Source organism: Protopterus annectens, chromosome 7.part0 (genome assembly GCF_019279795.1).
Source record: "Protopterus annectens isolate FY-2018-M chromosome 7.part0, PAN1.0, whole genome shotgun sequence".
Taxonomy (NCBI): Eukaryota; Metazoa; Chordata; order Ceratodontiformes; family Protopteridae; genus Protopterus; species Protopterus annectens.
Genome location: NC_056739.1, coordinates 1237471593 through 1237493208, shown reverse-complemented (window position 1 = coordinate 1237493208; position 21616 = coordinate 1237471593). Strand labels below are relative to the sequence as shown.

The following is a 21616-nucleotide window of genomic DNA, read 5'->3' as shown; positions in this document are numbered from 1 at the left end:
TATCGAGTTTGGAATATATTCTTCAAATATTTCCTGTTAGAAATCTGAAGGAGATATTATTTCCTTTCTTAATTCATGGTTACCCGAAATCCTAGATCTAGAAGAAGGATTCTCTTATGGTATAGAAAGAGCTCATAGAGCCATTGGGAAACCTATTCATTCATCACCATCATCCACTCCCAGGTCAGTAGTGGTTAAATTTCTCTCTTATCTTGATAAAGAACTTGTCCTTAAATGTGCTTGGAGGAGATCCCCACTGAAATACAAGCAAAATATAATTAGATTTGACAATGACTTTTCCTCTAGAGTTTTGGAAATGAGAAAGAAAGCCTGGCCACTTGTAAAATTAAACAGAATAAAATAAAGGCACAACTGGCATACCCTGCAAAAATAAGGATTTTTACTTCAAATGAAATAAAAACTTTTAATGACATTGAGGAACCAGTAACCTTTGTCAAAAACAATATAGTTACAGTTCCGGAGGAAATGGACCGGGCTTTAACTACATCACTGAAAAGATCTCCGGAAAAAAAAGAATTGGATTGATGTAAAAAAAAAACAGCAAAGAACTGACTCAAAAAGTATCCCTTCCACTACCTCTCTCAAAGTATCAACTAAAACTAAAAATATATGCTAAAGGTAACAATTTAATATTGTTTGTTCTTTCTTTAAACATGTTGTAAATTCTATGTTACAAAACTTGTAATACACCTATTGCATACTTTAGAGTCAAAGTTTAGTTCATAAGTGACATATTACATCAATAATTACGGACTCTATTAGTCTACTTTTGTTCATGACAGTATTTTATAGGGGAAAAGAAATTATTTGCTGAGTAGGAAATGCTAAATATACATTGTACTTTTTAGAACAATAACAGCTATGCTTTAGTTAATTTAATTTTCTTAATATTAGTCGCTTGTTAATGGGTGGGGTTTAGTTGTATTTATGACTAATTTCAGTCATTGATATGGTTTTATGATTAATTTATACAAAGTCTTTGCATATTCACTGGAGGTTATTATAGTCAACAATTTCATGATTTCAGTTGAACGTTTATTTTTAAAACGAAGAAGTGAAGCTTTTTAAATGCACGAGACTCACAGGGAAATCTTCAGTTCCCTTTACACGAGCCTGACAGTGCATTTGCGAACTGTCATGAATGTAGAGAGCCCTTTTGACATTTAACTTCTAACTATAAACCCTACACATTAAACTAACTAGAAGGGCAAAGTGATATTTATTTAATCACACAGAATTTATTTCCAATACATTTAAAATGTTTATTTGAATGTTTCTCCTCCTCTTTTTTTTTTTTTTTTTTTTTTTTTAATTTTTTTTGTTTGAGGAGTTAAAATGTCTTGAATTGCTAAGTGTTACACTAATTGGAATCTCATTTTGTCTCCTTATCGAACACCATTGCATAAAGTGGAGGAATATTAAAAGTAGCCTGCTTTGTCTTTGCTTGGGTCGGAGTTGAAACGGAACGTTGTTGTTGACACTTATATGAAGCGTATGTGTCTTGTGGCCAATGATGACTTGCATAGGTTTTTGAAAAGATATTCCTGTTCCCCACAGACAAAGAACATAAAATCCTCTAGTTATGAGCAAAAACTATTCCCAAAATACCCAGTAATATCTGCATAGATCAGTTATTTTCTTTATTGTTGACATTAAGGAGCATTCCAAGAATGCTGTGGACGTCTAGTTGTGTGGATTTTTTTTATTACACTTGGGAATGGTGCATGTGAGCTACTGTGTGTTTGTTTATTTGGCTGGCTAGTCAACAGATGTTCTCTGTAAAAAGGATTTGATTTTACAAATTTCAAACAATATACATGACACCATGTATTCAGTTTCAAAGATGATCCAAAGCACTGTACCTACACAGCCTACAACAACACACACTGCTAACAAGAGAGGCTGTAAATATAGAATAAACATTTATGCTATAAGTTCTTTTCACTTAATAGATGACTGCAGCATAAAGTATATTAAAAAATGGTATGAAACTGTGGGGATAGTTTTATTACGGATTAGAACAGCGGCCATATTCTTTATAACATCATCATATATAATGGTTTCTGTGCTCATGCAGTTTGTCTACAGAAGGAGAGGTTATCGCACACAATCAGGCCAAAGGCAGATCCTCCTAATTTGAGGAAACTGTCATTGTGGGTTCGAAGAGCTTATTATGATATAACTATTGCTAGTCATTGTGTTGGGGGGGGGTATAAGTCGCAATGCTCAAGATACAGAAGCTTAAAAAGTTTTGAGACATGTGTTTGACTACCTTACCTCTTCCCAAAAGATATACAAGCCTCGTAAATTCAGCAAAGCAAACTACACACTTCAGCTTCCACCGGTATAGGTCAAATCCTCTCCAAAAAGCCAACATTACATCTTAAGAAACCACAAAAGAAAAATATGTGTTAGCAGGGGACATTACACCAGATTATTATTGTAAAAACCGCATTCTTTAAGATATGCATCTGGTAGAAAGAAATTATTCTTGAATTTAATTATCCCTGACTAACAAACTCAGGGCTGGGGGTTTCTCACTGATAGCGAGTATAGAGGGGACTTTGGGCAGTATATCAGCAGAGGAGCAGGGGCACAAGTGCAGACATCAAACGATGTTTGGTCATGGTCGTGGTTGTTTTTCTACATGGGAGGCACTTTGGGGAGCATGTAACACAGTAAAAACAGCAGCAAATACAGTTTCTTCTGGGCAGTGAGACACCCAGGTGTGCAGAACATATTAACTTGCAAGTGGCCCTAGAGCACGCAAATTGAATTATGCATGCCCCATTGACCACACAAGTTCCTACTACAAACACTCTAGGGACAATTAACTCAAAAACAATACTAATGTATAGCAAATGTACAGTGTGATGTGGGCTCATGCTTTCTTTTCAAAGAACAATAGCTGGCAAACAAGCATGGCGTTCACAAACTACAAGCATGAAAGATCCTTTTTTAAATGGAGGAATAGTGTGATACTGACTTCACAATTAGAAGAGGAAGAGAAAGTATAAGGTCTTATCTGATACTTGATCTTTACAAAGCTATATATTATTGGAAACTCCATACCTGTAACACTACTTCTCGCTTGATATAGTAGTCACAGAATACAAACAAAAAGCAATTTGTGCATTCTCATTCATCTAGGTAATCACTCATCATTAAATGCATTCAAAAGGAATTTACTGCTAAAAAGGCTCGGGTTGTGAAGTTATTATTTCAAAAACCTGACAAACTGATTATCTTACCTATGTTTTTAAGATTTGGTATCATTTATTTAGCATTTATGGTAGCTGTTCAATTAAAATTATAATGCCTAGAATGGTACTGTGCGTTAATATTGAGGTATAACTGTGAACAATCACTTATGATCTACTCTATTTTAATGCTCTACATTAAGAGTAGCAAAGGAACTCTTTACTGAAGTTTGGAGCAATGTACAAATACGATATTGAGCTCTATTACATTAAATTTCTATGTACAGTACTGTTTGGAGCAGTATTTATATATGTATTAAAATACTACATGTCTAGAACAATACAATTTGAACTTTTCAACCAATGCATCAGAGAAAAAATGGTTTGTGGATTTACAATGGCTCACCAGATTGATTGTTGACACTACTGTAGTTAAGTCTTACAATGTTGGTCATAGTATATTATATAAGATAATTACTAAACGAATGAGTCACTTTACAGAAACTCATGAAAGTTGAAAGGTAACTGGTGCAATAAATATCTCTTAAAATGTTTACCTACATTTTATGAATATCTGATTTTGATTGAAATACATATTTTATTTACTATGCATAAAGTAAATTTGTTCCAGTTATCGCCTAAATGTTGTATTAAGTTAATTTTATAATAAATGCATACTTATGTGCATGGATCAACCTAGAAGTATATGATGGAGTCGATTATTTATGATCTCCAGAACAACATATAACGGAGCCTCTAACTTCTCATTGTTATTTGATTTATTGTTAGTAATGAGAGTTAATCTAACTGAACATTTTAGTTCTTTCAGATTAGGAATGATATTCATTCCATGTTTGTTAAAAGATCATTTTAAATATTCGTCTATACATGTGTATAAAATTAACTATTGTACTCGTTAGTCTTACCTTTTTGCCTCTTCGAGTATACATATTGTACAACTCAAAAGGAAATAAGGTTTACTACATTATTAATATGTGTATGGAAGATATGCAGCAAATAAGTAACAAAATAACTTGCTATTGTTTCCTATCAGAACTCTTCAATAAATAAACTGGATGAGTATAGAACTTTTCTCACTAAATGTGAATGGTTTAAATATTCCAAGGAAAAGATCTAGCCTACTTAAATATCTAAAAGTAAACAAAGCACAATTAATATTTCTACAAGAAACTCACTTTAAAGCTAATGATAATTTCATTTGGAATCCAAATGATTTCTTAAAGCTCTCTAGCTCTTCATACAGTAAAAAACAGAGGAGTATTAACATTGTGGAGGAAGAGTGTTACTAATCCTATAGTAATATATAATTATGAAGACAAAGATGGCCTTTTATCAATAGTAATAATACGATATAGTAATAGAATTTTGACATTGGTGAATCTTTATTGGTTTCCAGGTATTGGAGTAGGAACAATTAAGAAGCACATATAACTTATTAATAAGACTTCAAAAGGTAGTCTAATTGTAGGAGAGGATTTTAATTGTATCTTAGATAGTCAGGAGACTACAAGTAGACGACCATTTAATTTAACATCTACAGGAAGAACTCTTAAGAAATGGTTAGATAACATGCAGTTATTAGATTCCTTTAGTCTTAAAAATGAAAGTTCATTACAATTTTCTCATAGTGATTATAGATTCAATACCCAAACAAGAATTGATAAATTATATGTATCCCAAGATTTAAAAATGAAAATATCACATTATTCCGTAATTCCCTGCCTCACATCTGATCACAATAAACTTACTCTTAGAATTCAAATGAACTTTAAGAAACTAACACTTACTAAAAAGAATTCCTGCACATTTTACTAAATTAAATGAGTTTAGGACTTAGTTAGATTTGGAAATGAAACATTATTTAGATGCGAATAATACTGGTGACGTAAATGTAGTTATTTTATGGGATTCACTAAAAGCATATCTTTACGGTAAAATCATTTCCTGTATAACAATAAAGTAAAAGAATGGAAGTCTGAATTAGTTAATATTCAAAAATGCATTATAGAAATTAACATCAAGGATGTGGAGAACCTGGTTGAAAAAAAAAAAGAAATTGGAGAATTGAATAAAAAATACAATGACATTATAATGCATAAAACCAATCTGGCATTGGAAAAATGAAAATTAAATTCATACGCTGTTTCACCACAATATACGCATAGCCTAGCAATGAGATTAAAAAGGCATTCCAATACAAATATTACAAATATAATTCATGAAGTGGAAAACAAGAAAAATGTATCAGATATAGGTGATATATTAGATGCCTTCAAATTCCATTTCACAAAGCATTATAATATTAATGATTCTTCTCATAACAAAATAGATATAGGACTAGATTATACAAATTTAAATAAAATACCAGAGAGTTTAAACATAAATATTCAGAAACAAATAACATTTAAAGAAATTAAAGAGAAAATTAAGGAAGGCAAAAATAAAGATCCAGGCATAGACGGAGCCATTATAGAAATTTATAAATTATTTCCATCATCAGTCATAACAGTACTTCAGAGAGCATTAAATGAAATTTATCTACAAGGCATTATTCCACCTTCACGGAGATACACATTGATTACACCTATTTTAAAAGAAAATAAAAATCCCAACTTGTATAGTTCATACAGGCCTATTTCACTTCTAAATAATGATTATAAAATTGTTATGTCTATTCTGGTTAACAGGATTAAAAAAATCTCTAACTCAAGTCATTAATGAGGATCAAACTGGGTTTATTCACAATAGACACACTCAAGACAACATACAAAGAATTTTAACCATTATAGATCTCTTAAACAGAGACAAAGTTTAAGCTTTAATAGTAACATTAGACATTGAAAAGGCATTTGACTCACTAAATTGGGATTATCTTTTCAAAATACTACAAATTTATAATTTCCCTTCAAGATTCATTAATTTAATAAAAAACATTTATAAGGACAATCTAGCTTATGTAAAATTAGGCCCTTTCACATCAGATGCAATTAAAATTACTAAGGGTACCAGACAAGGATGCCCTATGTCACCACTGTTGTTTGCATTAGCAAGTGAACATTTTTCTTCCACTATTCGTCTTGACCCTAAAATTAAAGGTATTGAAATTAATAATCAAATTCATTCCAAAATTATGCTCTTTGCTGATGATATTCTACTCACTTTATTAAATTCATAAGAGTCACTATGCGAACTAAATTTATTAGCTGAGAAATTTTATTACATCTCAGGTTTAAAGATTAATGCTTCCAAATCGAAACATCTTATTAAATAATAAAAATAATTCAATTTCTAACATAAATCCAATTGTTGGGAAACAGATTTCTTCTCTAGATTACTTAGGAATTGTTTTATGTGAAACGTTAGAATTAACTTTATCTACAAATCATATTATTATTCTGGGTACACAAATCATTAATAGTGAAATGGAATAAATTGTTACTAACATTTGACGATAGATTGCAGTTAATAAAGATGGTACTTCTTCCAAAGGTAAACTACTTCGCTTTAGCAATACCTATTATGCCTAGTAAAAAAAAATAAAAGAATTAAATAGAATCTTTTTAAGATTCCTTTGGTATCCCAAGAAAAATAGGATTGCTTTCCTAAACCATATTAGACCCTGGGAAATGGGGGGCATAAATTTTCCTGATTTAGAATCTTACATTAAAGCATCTATTCTTAAAACAGTTATAATGTGGATAGATCCAAAAAGTTCTTCCACTTGGAAAACATTACATACTGCTATTTTTCAGGAAGAAAATAAATTGGCAAAAAATATACAACTGCTTGGATAGAACAATGTACTCTGGAATATCATCTGTATCAACTTATAATACAATTTCACCAAGCCTACTAACCTAAATTATATAAATTACATTTATAACACATTCCAGAACTTCATAAACAATAATATTGAAATTAAATTATGGTTTCAGTTATTAACTCCTTTTAATATTACAAAAAAACTTTCTTGCTAACATTTCCATAAATACTCAACTCATGAAAAGGAAATTTCTTATGTTGGTATCAATGTATAGAAAATATAACAGTCATGAATGTCAGCCAGATAATTAATACATTCAATCAAGTAGTGACTGGTTAGTTCTTAACAGTCTGGCACTATATGTGCAAGATATGTGTAGAACAATAGAAAGTTCTTCATTTAACTCCATACCTAAATGTATATTTTATCTACATGAAGTATTATACAGAGACTTTAATTGGACAAATTTTACTTCAAAGTTATATAAAATTATTATTAGTTACAAAACAAATTCTAACCAGAAATGTTGGAATTTTATCAATAAAGATTGTTCATTGTTATCTAATTAATCAAAAATAAACATACTATATTCTATTAAGTTTACTTCAAATATGCAAAGTTGGAGAATCTTTACATGGAAATTCTTGCATAGAACATTTTACACCCCTAATAAAATAGCTAGATTTAAAAATACTAATGAGGCAATATGCTGGAGATGTAATCTAAAATGTAATGCTGATTGGTCACATATTATATATGACTGAATTCATATTAAAACATTTTGGGAGGATATTGGTGAATTTCTGCAAGCCATTTTTATTGACTTTTATTTTGTCAAAGTCATTAATTCTTCTGAATAAAAATGAAACCACTACTATGAAAAAGAAGGAACTTTATCTTCTTTGGACTATAATGGCTATCTCAAAAAAATGCATCACTAGGAAATGGAATTCCTATCATCCCAACAATTGATGATTTTCTCACTCTATTGACTCACTCTACTGAAAGAAGTAACAGTGTTGGAAATTAAAGTCAAGGAAATGAGGATCTTTCCAAAGAAATGGACTAACAATCCTTGGGAGAAAGCTCTCTCCCTAATAGAGACACTCAAAATGGACACAGTTTTATCTTCATAAAAAAAGAGGAAGCAAGAATGCAAGTTATAATTTGTTAATGCTTTTACAATAACCTTTATTTGTTCATTCAATTCACTTTTATTTGATCTGTTATATTTACTATGTATTGTTTAAAAACATTTTTTTTTCTGAATAAAATTATTTGAACATTCACAAACATTCACAAAGGCAGCTGTCTCCAAATACCCTAAATACCTGAATAAAATCTCCTCAATTATCTTAGAGTCACTGTACAGGTTCAGAAATTTAAGTATTTCATAATACCAAGTTTTCACATTCATGGATGCCTTTAGTATATTTTTGCTGTACTCTTTCCAGTTTACTCATGTTTGTTTTCTTACAAGGATTCCATATTGTTACTCCATCCTCAAGTTTGGGTCTAATGTAATTAACAATGACTTCATTTCAGATTTCCTAGACTTTACAAATCTACAGTTGTACAACTATTACTAACCAATTGGTTGATTATGATTAGAAAAACTCAAAACTAAATCTACCCATAATCCAAGGTCCTTAAATGAATATACAGTTTCAATCACTGTGTATACTGTATTACATAAACCTTTCAATGTATTTCTCCCAAATCTCATTGGCTTAGTTTTTGATGTATTTAAAAGCAAATTATTATCCTGTGCCCTACTGGTCAATTTAGTCAAGTTCTTAAGCAGGCATACCCTATCTGTAACACATGCAATCAGTTTTACCCAATTTCATGTCACCTGCATACAGACCACAGAACACTTCAGATGTAAAAGATAGGTCTGAAAGATGCAATCTAAACAAGTAAGGGCCTAGGACAGAGCCCTGTGGGTCACCCTGAATATAGGCAATAATTTCACCGGTCCAATTGCTGTATGATACTTGCCATGTCCTGTCTGTAAGCCATGGATCTATCCATCTTATGAAGAGTAAATCAATACCTACTCATTCTAATTTATTGATCAGTGTTTTCTGTACGACCCTGTCAAATGCTGAAGTTAAATCTATATAAAATTACATCACTGCACAATTTTTCATTCATAACTATTATATTGTTATAGAACATCATGTTACAGGTAGTAATAGATCCATTTTCAACATAAGGATGTTGATGCATGGTTTCAGGTCCCAATCTTTCCAGTTCTAACAACTTAGCCAACATTACAGTCTCCATTACTTTTCTACAACATGAAAGTAGACTTAACTGTCTATATGACTCTTGGCTTGTCCTACTCCCCTTTCCCTTAAAGATAGATTTAATAAGCATATCTCCAATCTTGAGGAATCTCCCCATGTTTATACGGCCTAGTAAATAATAGGTATAATGGTACTACAAGTTCTTGCTGAAATATTCTAAGATCATTATTACCAATTCTGTCTCCTCCCAGTACTTAGCTTGGATCTGGTTTGCATATTTCTTTTTCAATATAAATCTAATTTGATTCAAATATCTGAAGTTACCCAGACGTCACTAGAACAACTTATTGCCCTCTTTGTGGAGCCAAACAGTCTTGCATAGGATTTTATCCAAGAATAAATGGTTTTCTATTATGCTCAATATCTTAAATTTTCTTCAAAATTTTCTTGATCTCGTCTCACACTATGCTTAGTTTGTCCAGATGGTTTATTTCAGTTTTCAGAAGTTGTAGCTTGATCTGTTTTCCATTTCTTACACTTTGTCTCTCACCTTAATCAGGTATCTTATTCTTATGGAAATATATATCCCCCTGATGTTGTATGCCTAGATCCTGATGTTAAACTTTTTTTTTTTTTTGCACTCAATTTCTCTTTCAAAACTTTCCACATTCCTTCTGCTGTTCTTCTATTGAAAGTATCACTCCAGTTCTACTGAACCCATCATTCCACTTAGTTTTACATACAGAATGTTTTGTTTCATACACACTGTAATTAATCTTCTGTGCACTGGTTTAGATTTCAGTTTGGCAGAATTGTCTAGCGCCAAATTAACCTTTATAACCCCCCACTGCACATCAATGGTTGCAAAACCTGACATGAAGTAATAGCAATTTCTTTAGTAACACTAACAATGTCTAGTATGTTCCTTTCCCTGATACTTTGTTAAAAAAAAAATCTGAAGCAATTGTTCCTGAATTACGTCTACTAACCATATTTTCAACAGCTGTCATCTTCTCTGGAAAGGCCAGCACTGGTTTTGCATCACAGCGGGTGCTGAGAGGTGGACTAAGAATACAGTGCACACACACACATTATATATATATATATATATATATATATATATATATATATATATTTATAGGAAACTATGACAAGTGCCTTCTTTAGTTCTTCAAGGTACTTAATGTAATGAGCCAGCCACTTTAAGTGCCTGTTCTTTGACAGGCAGCCACTCATTTCCTTTTTTAAGGTAACAAAAGACACTTTGTTTCTGTAAGAATGAATTCTTCCAGTATAATGTCTCAACTGCTTAATTGTCTGGGGACATCCAAGGTACACAAAAGATGATCTCTGGCATTTTGGCAATTAGGTTGAAAAAGTAATCTGAACTGACTGATTCTATGAGACAGCAGATAAAACTAATTCTCATTATATGACAAAAGTGGTAAGTGATATCCTGTGTGTGAAAGACCGTGTAAGTGGATTTACACATTAAGGTCTTCAGTTCTTACATTCGTCTCACTGAAATAAAAGCCATCAAGAAAACAGAGAGAGACATGTACTTCAAACCCATCTGGTGGTACAAATAGAGTCAAAGCTTACTTTTCAAGCTATGCAGATTTTCAGTGGAAACTTCTTAGAGATTCTTAACTGAAAATGATTAGCTGCTACATGAGGAGGTGAACAAAAGCTTGGTGACACTGTAAAACTTATAATTTGACAGTATCTAGGTTTCTGATTCAAGATCAGCTTCAAAGAAATAGGTAACTAAAAAGATCTAGTACCTGTGGTGCAGTTCATTGTGAAGGGAGGGGTGACTACCACTCCCTACTAATGTTCATAGGTGTATATTGTGCTAACAACCAGTGGAGCCTTTATAAATCTAGCCAAGCATCCTAACTGTATCCCACAAGTCTGTGTGCCTCAGTGGTTATTTTAAGGGGTATATATAAGCTAGAGCAAGATTTACAAGCTTTCTCTCTTCATTAGAGACAGGGGTGCTGCATTCAGGGTGCATTTCATTTTTCCCATCCACTGGCCCAGGTTACTCTTGAATAGGGCTAGGGAAGAGCTCTGCTTCATATGGATGGGAAGCCTGTTCCAGAAAAAGGGAATTCTATGAGACACATACTTGTCCCTCTTCCATGCAGAATGTATGTGACAATCAAAGTTTAAAACTGTAGATCTAGTAATTATGATGATATTTATTTTATGGATACGCAAAAGGTTCATCAGAGTAGGATCCAAGGATGCCCTGTATGCTGGGCACCCCTCCCCACCCTTCCAAGACAAGAGGAAGGAGGATGTAGTCAGGGGCACAAACTCCACAGTGACTTGTCTGGATGACAACCTCTTCCAGTGAACAATCTCTTCCCTACTGGTGATCATACATGGTGCTAGATATTGGGAGTGTGTACAACTCTCAGCAGTGTTGAGCCTGATGGTTGGTAGGCATGAAGATGAAAAAACACAATCAGCAAAAAAAAAAAAAAAAAAACCTCTGCAAATTACATTCACAGAATAACCTTAAAGAAGTTGCTGAAACATACCACTACATGTGACAACTCCTACGGGAAATAAAAGTACTGCAAGTTGTCAAAACTCTTTCAGGTATAAGATGTCATTTGGTCTTGATAAATGTGAAAAATCAAACTTTAAAGCAGGAAACTGCAGCAACAGGAAAACATTGGTTTGGGACAAGAATGTGATATAAAAGAACACGAGTAAGAGGAAGTGCATAAATATATGGGAATTGATGAAGGATCAACAATAAAATATGAACAAATGCGAATAAAACTTGGTAAGGAATACTTTAGAAGACTAATTCTGAAAACAGCATGGACATCTAGGAACAAAATCCAAACAATAAACCAATTTGCTCTTCCTGTCCTAACTTGCAGTTTTGGAGTGACTGACTGGCCCCAAAACGTGTTGAATAGATTAGATAGGAAAAGGATGCTTCATGCTCAAATGATTTATAAAAATCGGTGCATACCAAGAATATATATTCCCCATCCCGAAGGAGGGATGGGTCTCCTTGAAACTGACTACATGTATAGATCTGCAATTGTGGGACTCCACACATCTGCTGACCTCACAAGACCCAAACTTAGTGAAAGTTTTGAAACATGAGGAAAATAAATCTAAGATGACTTCTCTGCTTAATCTAGCAGAAGCATATCAGCGTCAAGCAGGAATGGAAATCAAACCAGAAGTAGATCAAAACCAGGCAGCAACTGAATATGCCAAAAAAAAAAAAACAAAAGAAAGAATATAAGGTGAAGGACAAGATGAGAAGGCAAGAAATGTGAAAAAAACAAATATAGTTGCAAGTATAGAAAACCTCTGGAGGAACCTCATGTTAATCAGGAACGAATGAATGGTTAAGGAGAGGCAAATTCAAACCAAGAGATGAAAGGTTAATATTGGCGGCCCAAGAGAGTGGGCTACATACATGTTGGTTTACAAAGTCCATTGAACATGTGTAAAACAGAATTGGAAACAGTTGCACACCTTACTGTTGGTTGCAACATACAATGCCAGGAGAACAGTATACTGAAAGGCATAATAATGTGGCAAGACTACTGTACTGGGGATTGGGTAAACAGTGTGGTACTGAAGTGGCTGAAAAACACTGGGAACATGAGCCACAATACATCATAGAAAATGAAGTTTATATCACATGTGGTCACCCATTACCAACAGTTCAAAAGATAGATGCTAGAAACCAGATGTAGTGGTCCAAGAAAAGAAGACAGAAGTAGCATTGATCACTGAGATTGCCACACCCAGTGACTACAGTGTCGTGCGTACAGAAAGCAACAAAGTCATAAAATATCAGGATTTGTGGCAGAAATGAGAGCAATGTGGAACAAAGATACCCAGACAGTTCCAACAGTAGTAGGAACAATGGGTCTTATAAAAAAGAATCTACAATCATATTTAGATATGTTACCAATACGTGTATCTCCATACAAACTGCAGGAGTCTTCATTACTGGGCACATTGTAGGTGCTGTTTAGAGCGGTTCTGGCTGACATCAAAGATTGAAACACTAATTTCATGAACTTTAATCGTACTTTGACTTAGGAATGGGGTCAGGAATGGGGTCCATTCCTGTCATGGTATTAAAAACCCAAAAGATTTGGAGAAATTAAAAAAAGAAATGACAGTACTTTAAACATCCCAAATCCTGTAAATTCAGTAATGCCATACATAAATTCAGGGTTGCTGTACCTAGTGAAAATCTGCAACTTAACTGTGCATAAAACCCAGCCAACATTGCAGCGGCTGAACAGAACACAAAATTAACAATATAAAGAAAAAAAAAAAAGAAAAAAAAAAAAACATCAACATCTTTTAGTGTACACAACATTAAGTAATAAAAAATGTAAAATATAGATAGGGTGTAGGTTATGTTGGGATACACTGCCTCCTGCTGTATCACATCACTCAGGCTTCATATTTAAGACTATACCACAGAAGGTGCCAGTTACACAACATAATCAACATGCTGAGTATCTATCAAGGTCTTATTAGTTACCACAGTTCTGTTATTATCCTCCCCTACATATACGTCTGGTGTGAATTTCTAAGAGCTCTAGCATTCACACACACAGCTGTGTCTAACACAACTCTCCATGCAGGCTCATTCTAAATAATGTACTTTTTTTTTATAAATATGTCATCAGCTAACTAGGCTGGGAAGGGCAAAGATGAAGTCTGAAAGATTTATTTCCAAGCCTGTCTTGCATGCATGTGTGTGTATAAATATATAGCAGATACATAGATATGAACTTTAGTAGATGTCAGTCCTTAGCCCCCTGCAATTACAGTCAGAAGACTGTTACTGCTGTATCATTCAGTTATGGTTGTCAAGCAACAGCTTACACCATCCTTGTTCCTAGCTTCAAATGACAAGCAATAGCCTCTACCAAGTATTATTTCACAGTCGACACGTCAGCTGCAACCTAACTGCATTCAAAAATGTATGTTAGTTTTATTTCTTCCAAGTTAGAAACCTTCTTAACATAGCTCTTCATAAGGTAAAATATAATCATATGAGACTTTACATCAGATACAATCAAGTACAGATAATACAGATTTTATAAGGCAGTGATCGAGAGTACTTTTAGTGCAATATCCAAGGTGAAAACACCCAACATCTGGTCAGTGTTTACACACTAGAGTGGTTAATTCTGCTATCACTTTGATAATACCAGGTAAATCAATTATTTAAATGAGTAGAGTACACCTGAGAATAAAGTAGTTAGTGCAGGTATAAAGACCACTTTCTAAAGCATACTTAGAGTGAGGGGAATGCACATGCTTAAAACATATCACTAGGTGGTACACAGAGGTTCAGAGCCGATAAATGAAGAAAGAAGAATAAATGCAAATCATTCAAGGACACTGCAGCCTACATTCATAACAGGATCCTTGTAAATTGAAAACATACAGCAGTTCTAAATTGTCCTAGTTTGCCCAGCTGGTGAAAGACACAGAGTTCCAGCACCAATGAAGAAGAGTCAAAGCATCAGTCTTGAGGCAAGTCCTGGGTCTCTCTAGTTTACTTAAGGAATTACTGATAACATGTAATGTGTGTGTGTGTGTGTGTGTGTGTGTGTGTGTGTGGGGGGGGTTGCAACAGCTGAATTGCAATTTAAAAAGCAACGTGCCAATAAAAAAGTCTTCACTGGCATCTTGCATTCTCTAAGGTGATGCATCAGTGTCATTAGCAATTAAACAGTGTCACAACCCTGCATATTTTAGTAAGAATCTAGTGAATTAGAGTTGGGAACAGAAGTTGTACTTGTAATAAGGAGAAGGACACATTCTGTTCACAGGAGGAGTCCTTTGATATACCAGTGCATGCTTACCACCGGATACATAAAAATCCAGCAGCTTAAACACCCACAGTAATCAAACAGGATTCAAAGGTATCTGATGCTGTCAACAGCTTCAAAACTTCACCTGTGCACCTTTCCGGTGTGCTGTTATGTCTTTAAATATTAACTTCAGTGGCTCTTACTGAGCAGCAACAGTAGGCATTTAGTGCTGTCAGTGTTAACTTTATGTTGAATGCATCTAAAGAAAAGGAACAGATCACATTCAAAGGATGCCTTACAGACGCAAAAAAATGACTAATACCAAAAACAAGGCTGTCAACAGAAAGCGACATTTGTAGTGGAAAAATTATGCCTTGAAGTATAAATAGAAACAAAGCAATCCAAGAACTGAATCATGTAGAACTCTTGTGTAAAATGGCTGGGGTACAGCACCGCTTTACAAACACAGGAAAATGGTAAAACTACTGGTAAAGATCCCATTAAACCACAAAGTTAAAAAGAAAATAAAAAGTAGGCAATCACCACAGCGTAACTCTTATACAAGAACAACATTTTTTTTTATTTATATAGATGTTAACGAAGATGGTAAATGCTTTCACAGTCATTAGACTGCTACATCAGAACTAGATAAAAAACAAAAAAAAGTCTTTCGGCTTCTCCCAGTTAGGGGTCGCCACAGCAGAACTCCGATCCGCTAATGGCCAACAGTGGTTTTTTATGGTGCTGAGTTGTCAGCCCGACACCCAACCTTCAAAGAAGGTACACCCATTCACACACGCACCTACCTGCATGTCTTTAATGTCACTCGACCGCGGGGAGGACATGCAGACTCTACACAGAAGGTGCTCCAGCAGAGAATCGAACGGGAGAACCTCTTGCTGTGAGGCGATTTAAAACTCTGTACAACCAATGAAAACAAAGCATTCAATCATTAATAATATCTCTATTAATATTATCTCTAAAACATTCTCTTGCTCATCTATACAATTATCCCTAAAACACATAACTCAAAACTCTATAATAAACATTACAAATTACTAAGCAAACTATTTCAGTGGTGGAGTGGTTGAACCTTTAGGCCAGATTTTAAAGAGACACGCTCATTTATGCCTGGAAACATCTGAATCAGAATTTTTTTTCTGTATAAAGTTTTAGAGATAGTATTAATGATTGAATGCCTTATTTTCACTGGTTATATAGAGTTTTATATAAGCATTGCATTGTTTTTGTATTTAGGTCTGATGAAGCAGTCTAATGACTGTGAAAGCGTTTACCATCTTTGTTAATGTCTATGTAAATACATTTTTTTTTTGTTTTTATACAAGAGTTAAGCCGTGGTGATAGCTTACTTTTTCTTTTCTTTTCTAAAGCACAGCTTTGCATACCTGGACTTGAAAGAAACTATTCTGTGGGTTATTAGTCAGCCGCCTCATACAGCCATGAACAAATACAATATGATGATATGTGTGTAATCAAGTTCAACAAACTTGCAAGGTCTAAAGACTCTGTCAGTAAACAAGCCTTGGTCTGTCTTGTTCAGTATGAATACAATGAAGCCTAACTGCAGTATTTGTCTTTACTGAAAACATGCTGCACATCAGATAATAATAGTTTGTCAAGGCACAAACTATACCGACCACTATCTTCTTGCCAACGCAAGTCATTAAAATTCACTGAAGTCTGCAATGTTTTAGGTGGGTTGTGGCTGGAGCTTTTTCATTTGATGCAGAAAATGTCCTGTATAAAGGACAGATTAACATAGCAAAACAGAGTTACCCTACTTAATTAGCTGTAAGCCTTAGGGACTAGCAACACTCAAGGCAACAAATTAATCAAATGCCAAACAAATAAAGTACCTCAAACAGCTTCCAAATATGTCACTTGGTGCTCTCTCTGGGATGAAATGGTGTTATGCAGGAATGAGAAAGTATGGAGTTCCTTCAGTTGAGATGGTCCGCTGTTGAAACAGCATAATGACAATGGCAAAATTGGCTCTCCTGAGTTAGTGACAATTTCACTGATGCAGTGGATACGGCGATTTCTCTGCTCTATCCAGTATATGATACATCCCCTTGAACCAATGCTATGGGCCTTTAAAATGTAGGAGCTTTGAATCACCACACTGCAGCCAGTGACGCTTACAGAAAACTAAATGTTATCCTTCAAGGATAGCAGATCTTCTATAAATGTTTAAAAAAGATAAAAATATCAAAAATACATTGCAAGAGGAAACCTGTGGTTATACCTGAAAAAGAATATACAGTTTTAAAAGAAGCTGAAATGCATAGTTTAATGATGAGCCATAACTGCAACACACTTTTAATGACATATAAAGACTGATATGGATTATTGTAAGGTCCTGGATTATTGATTAAATATTACAGCACAGTTTTCTTAAAAATCAAGTCCCAGTGCACAACAAAACACAAATAAAATAGTAGCCAATATAAAGGTACACATTATATTAAATCAATAATCCAGGACCTCTCACAGTGAAGTAAAGGAATACAATATATTTATTCATTAAACTACAACTGTTTAACTAAAACAAAAAAATCTCAAAAAAAATGTAAAAGGGTGGGGGCTCTGTCCTCAATCTGAACATGACCAGACAAGGGGTCAATGACCAGACAAGGGGACCTCATTGTCTCAAAGTTTAAACTGTAACTGTAAATCATTGCATTCCAAGGAAAAGAACTACCCCGGTAAAATGAATTTGGTTTTAGGCTGCCATGGCCAATGAAATGTACTTCTGAGAGTCTAGCCTTGTGGAATCCAGCAGACACCTTCACACACAATCAGATTAGCAGCTTATCTGAAAAGGTTTTAAGTACTTACACTTTTACAAGCAGTCAAAATGGCAATTCATTTCTAGTGCTTCTGCTAAAACTTGCTCACCTGCAAAAGCTTTTGAGATTCTATCCTTTTTCCACTCCCAAGGTTGATCATACTCTTCAGGAGGTCTTTCGTCATCTTCTGGAAGACGACTCTCCCTTGGTCGCGGACAGTTAGGTTTCTCAGTATCAGAGTCCACTCCATTTTCTACTGGCTCATATGGGGTGTCATACAGGTGCAGTGGTTTAGAAGAATGGTCCTTTGAGCCTCTTCTCCGGATTTCTGCAATTAAAGGCAAAATATACTGATGATTTATAACTGCCTTTTTCCAATCAGCATGTCAAACTGATTAAGAAGTTCTAGCTTGCTAAACTCAACTTCAGAAATGAACTATGAGTGAACAATGACGTACCAGCCTTCTGGAATGCTACAGTCAATTCAGTGAACACTGAATCCAAGGGTAAACTAGCAAAGTTTCCAATACAAATTTCTAAAGGGTGCTAATCCAGTCAAGACAACAGAGATGAGAAAAAAAATGTACACAGATCATAGTGTTTCAAAAATGTGTTTGACAGCTCTTAACAGCAGAACCCTTACCTTCGGGGCCATTTCTTTTAGTAGCCAAGTATGCCATAATACTGGTCTGTACTAAGTTCATTCTATAAGAAGTGAAGTGCCTTCAACATTTGCCTTAATGACTTTTCTGCAGCAAATCTAAACAACTGGACCAGAATCACATTTTCCCTGTGTGCCACAAAAATGCCCAGCATACAGATTTATGCCACATTCTGCAATACTATTACTGACATTTCAATAGGAAGCCTCATACAAGCCATTATTTTAAATGCCTACTGCAGATCAATGTGTGTATGTATCTTTAAGAAGCTACCCAAGGGCTTGCATAAGTGTATAAATACTCAGCACATGCGAGTCTGAGTGCCATTTTATAGTAAGCTGTTGAAATGTAAGCATGTACGCAAGGTCTGTCTGTTAATCATTTTGTTTATATTGTATGATGTGGAATCCATCCTGATGCGTTTCTATGTATTACAGCATATAAACAAACTACTACACCTGCTTGTCATCTGTGTTAGAGAGGGACAAGCGACATGGTGTCAGAAGTGGCATGTCTAAAGGCATGTGATGTTAGAAGAAGAATGGCCAAAACAACTTGTTGCCAGAAAGAGTTCCAGCCTTTTCCACTTAATTCCGAGAGGCACCAGGTTGACACTGGAGGAATATAAAGGAGTGGATCATCCCTACCGCATGCATAATTCAGAAAACAGGTCAAAAACAAATTTCAACTATTAAAATTTGCACAAAACTATTTATTTGCAAAATATGAAATGAGGCATACAGAACGCTCTAAATGATATTCGAATAAACCAGTATGTCTGATATTGATACAAATATTTGAATTACTACGTAAAATGTTTGAAAGAAAGTCCGAATTGCATAAAATGAATAAAATAAGAGGAAAAGCAACCGCATTTGTGCTAAGCACGTATTTTTTGTATTCAAGATATCACAGTTATCAGAAGTGTATAAAGTGTTCGCATGTTAGAGCAGTATTACAGTAAAGTTATTTCACAAAACACAGCCATTACAGAGTACATTTCACAATGTACAGTATTTCAAAGAGTTTATTGTGCATTGGAATGCTATTACAAGCTCACAGTACAGTTTGTTTGTACATAATTACAAGAGACATATTTTCAGTGTATTTGTGCATACTTTGCAGGCATGTCAGACGGATTTCGAAAACCCAGTGCACTTGTGTTTGACAATAATATTGCAGAAAATGTATTTGAGCAAGAATAAAACATTTTTTATACTGTCTACATTTCCTGATAAAGATGACTCTGTACAAAGGCATTTATTTTGCTTAATTTAGCTGGGTCAGAAGCCACAGAAAGGGAACATTCATTTGTGTATGCACCTGCAATCTATACAGGAGAGGGGGAAACCATCATATTGCTGTACAGGCTGAGTCAGGGGAGGATCCAGAGTGCTTAAAATTTAACTTCAGAGAAATGTGTAACCCCCAGACAAATGTTACAATGGAAAGGAACTTGTATACAAGGGATCAAAAGCCTGGTGAAACTTTTGTGGCATATATAACTGACTTGAGAAACCAGGCTAAAATGTGCAGATTTGGTGATTTAAGGGATGAATTGATAAAGGACAGACTTGTGTGTGGTAATAAAGACGATGCTGTGAGAAAGATTTTGATTCGTGACAGTGATATAACCTTGAATAAGGCCACTGAGGTTTGACAGACATATGAGCTCACAGCTTACAAATTAGAATAGCTCTAGAAGCACAGTGACAAAGCTCAGGTTGATAGTATGCAACACGTGGTTAAAAGAAACCGTCCCAAGTACATGGCAACAACTGTAGCCCCTGCAGCAGTCAATGGTAAACCCCAGAGTTTGCACAGTCTCAGTGAAGCATAAGAGTGAGTCAGCAAACAGGCATAAGGGTGAGGGTGTGTGCTTACCCAGTTTCATTGCCAACTGTTGCAACTGTGGTGAAAATCATGAATCTAAAAGGGAAAAATGTTTAGCTTTCCATCAGCAATGTTATAAATGCAACAGAATCATTTCAATCAAAAGGCCAACATTTTTTTATTAAAAGGGATCATTTTAAGCATCGAGTTGATCAATTAGACAGCTAGAGCCAAGGATGCCCACAGGCAAGTGCAAACCTCTTGCAGGCTAGGCTTCCATCTGGACGGGAGATTAATTTTCTTTTAATTAAAAACAATTTTTTTTTAAAGAATGCCCTTTGCATCCAGTCGCACAGACACAACAGATGTTTGTGACCTGTTTTTGTCTTCTGCTTCTGTGTGACCAATGGTTTACATAATCATCCTCAGCATCCATGCAGAATTTGGATTCCAGAAGAAGTATGGACTGTGGATGAATGTACAAGTGACAGGTAGGTGTGTGCGTGTGTGTGTTTAAGTGATTAAGAGGTATGTGTAAGAGGTAGGTAGGGGTGTGTATGCATGTATGTAAGAAGTAGGTAGGTAAAGGTAGGGGTGTGTGCATGTGTAAGAAGTGGATAAGTCCGTGTGTGTGTGTGTGTGTGTATGTGTGTGTATGTGTGTGTGTATGTGTGTGTGTGTATGTGTGTGTGTGTATGTGTGTGTGCGTATGTGTGTGTGTGTATGTGTGTGTGTATACGTGTGTGTGTATACGTGTGTGTGTATACGTGTGTGTGTATACGTGTGTGTGTATATGTATATGTGTATGTATGTGTGTGTGTGTGTGTGTGTGTGTGTGTGTGTGTATAAATAAGAGGGAGGTAGGAGTGTGTGTAAGAGGGAGGGGGGATTCATACCTCACAATTACCCAGATTTTTGCCTCATATTTTCGATTTCTCATAAAATTGTGTTTTTCTGGCAAATCACTGTGGAATGAAGTCAGAAAATAAGGCAGACGAAGAGGCGTGGCCAAAGATGAACACAGGATAGCAGCAGATTTCTTCAGCTCCACCAATTTCATTACACTGACAGGAATTAATTACTTAAAAAATTAATTTTTGAAGTAATTTTCTTTCTAAATACGTTTGTTTTATATAGTTCTTGAACTATATCTAAAAAAGAAAGGAAATCTTAACAATATTCCTGTCAGAAATCACTGTGGAAATTTTCCTGTCAGTTTATCAGTC

General features: G+C 34.7%; 1 protein-coding gene across 3 annotated transcripts in view; it reads right to left on the bottom strand.

Moving 5' to 3' along the window:
• The window catches only part of SHF (Src homology 2 domain containing F), a 998232-nt gene that overhangs the window by 646806 nt on the left and 329810 nt on the right, over positions 1–21616 (bottom strand). For all 3 annotated transcript variants that reach the window (XM_044077854.1, XM_044077855.1, XM_044077856.1), the window contains exon 3: positions 18005–18223. In XM_044077854.1, the coding sequence (XP_043933789.1) occupies positions 18005–18223 (219 nt within the window). The remainder of the gene's footprint in view (positions 1–18004; positions 18224–21616) is intronic.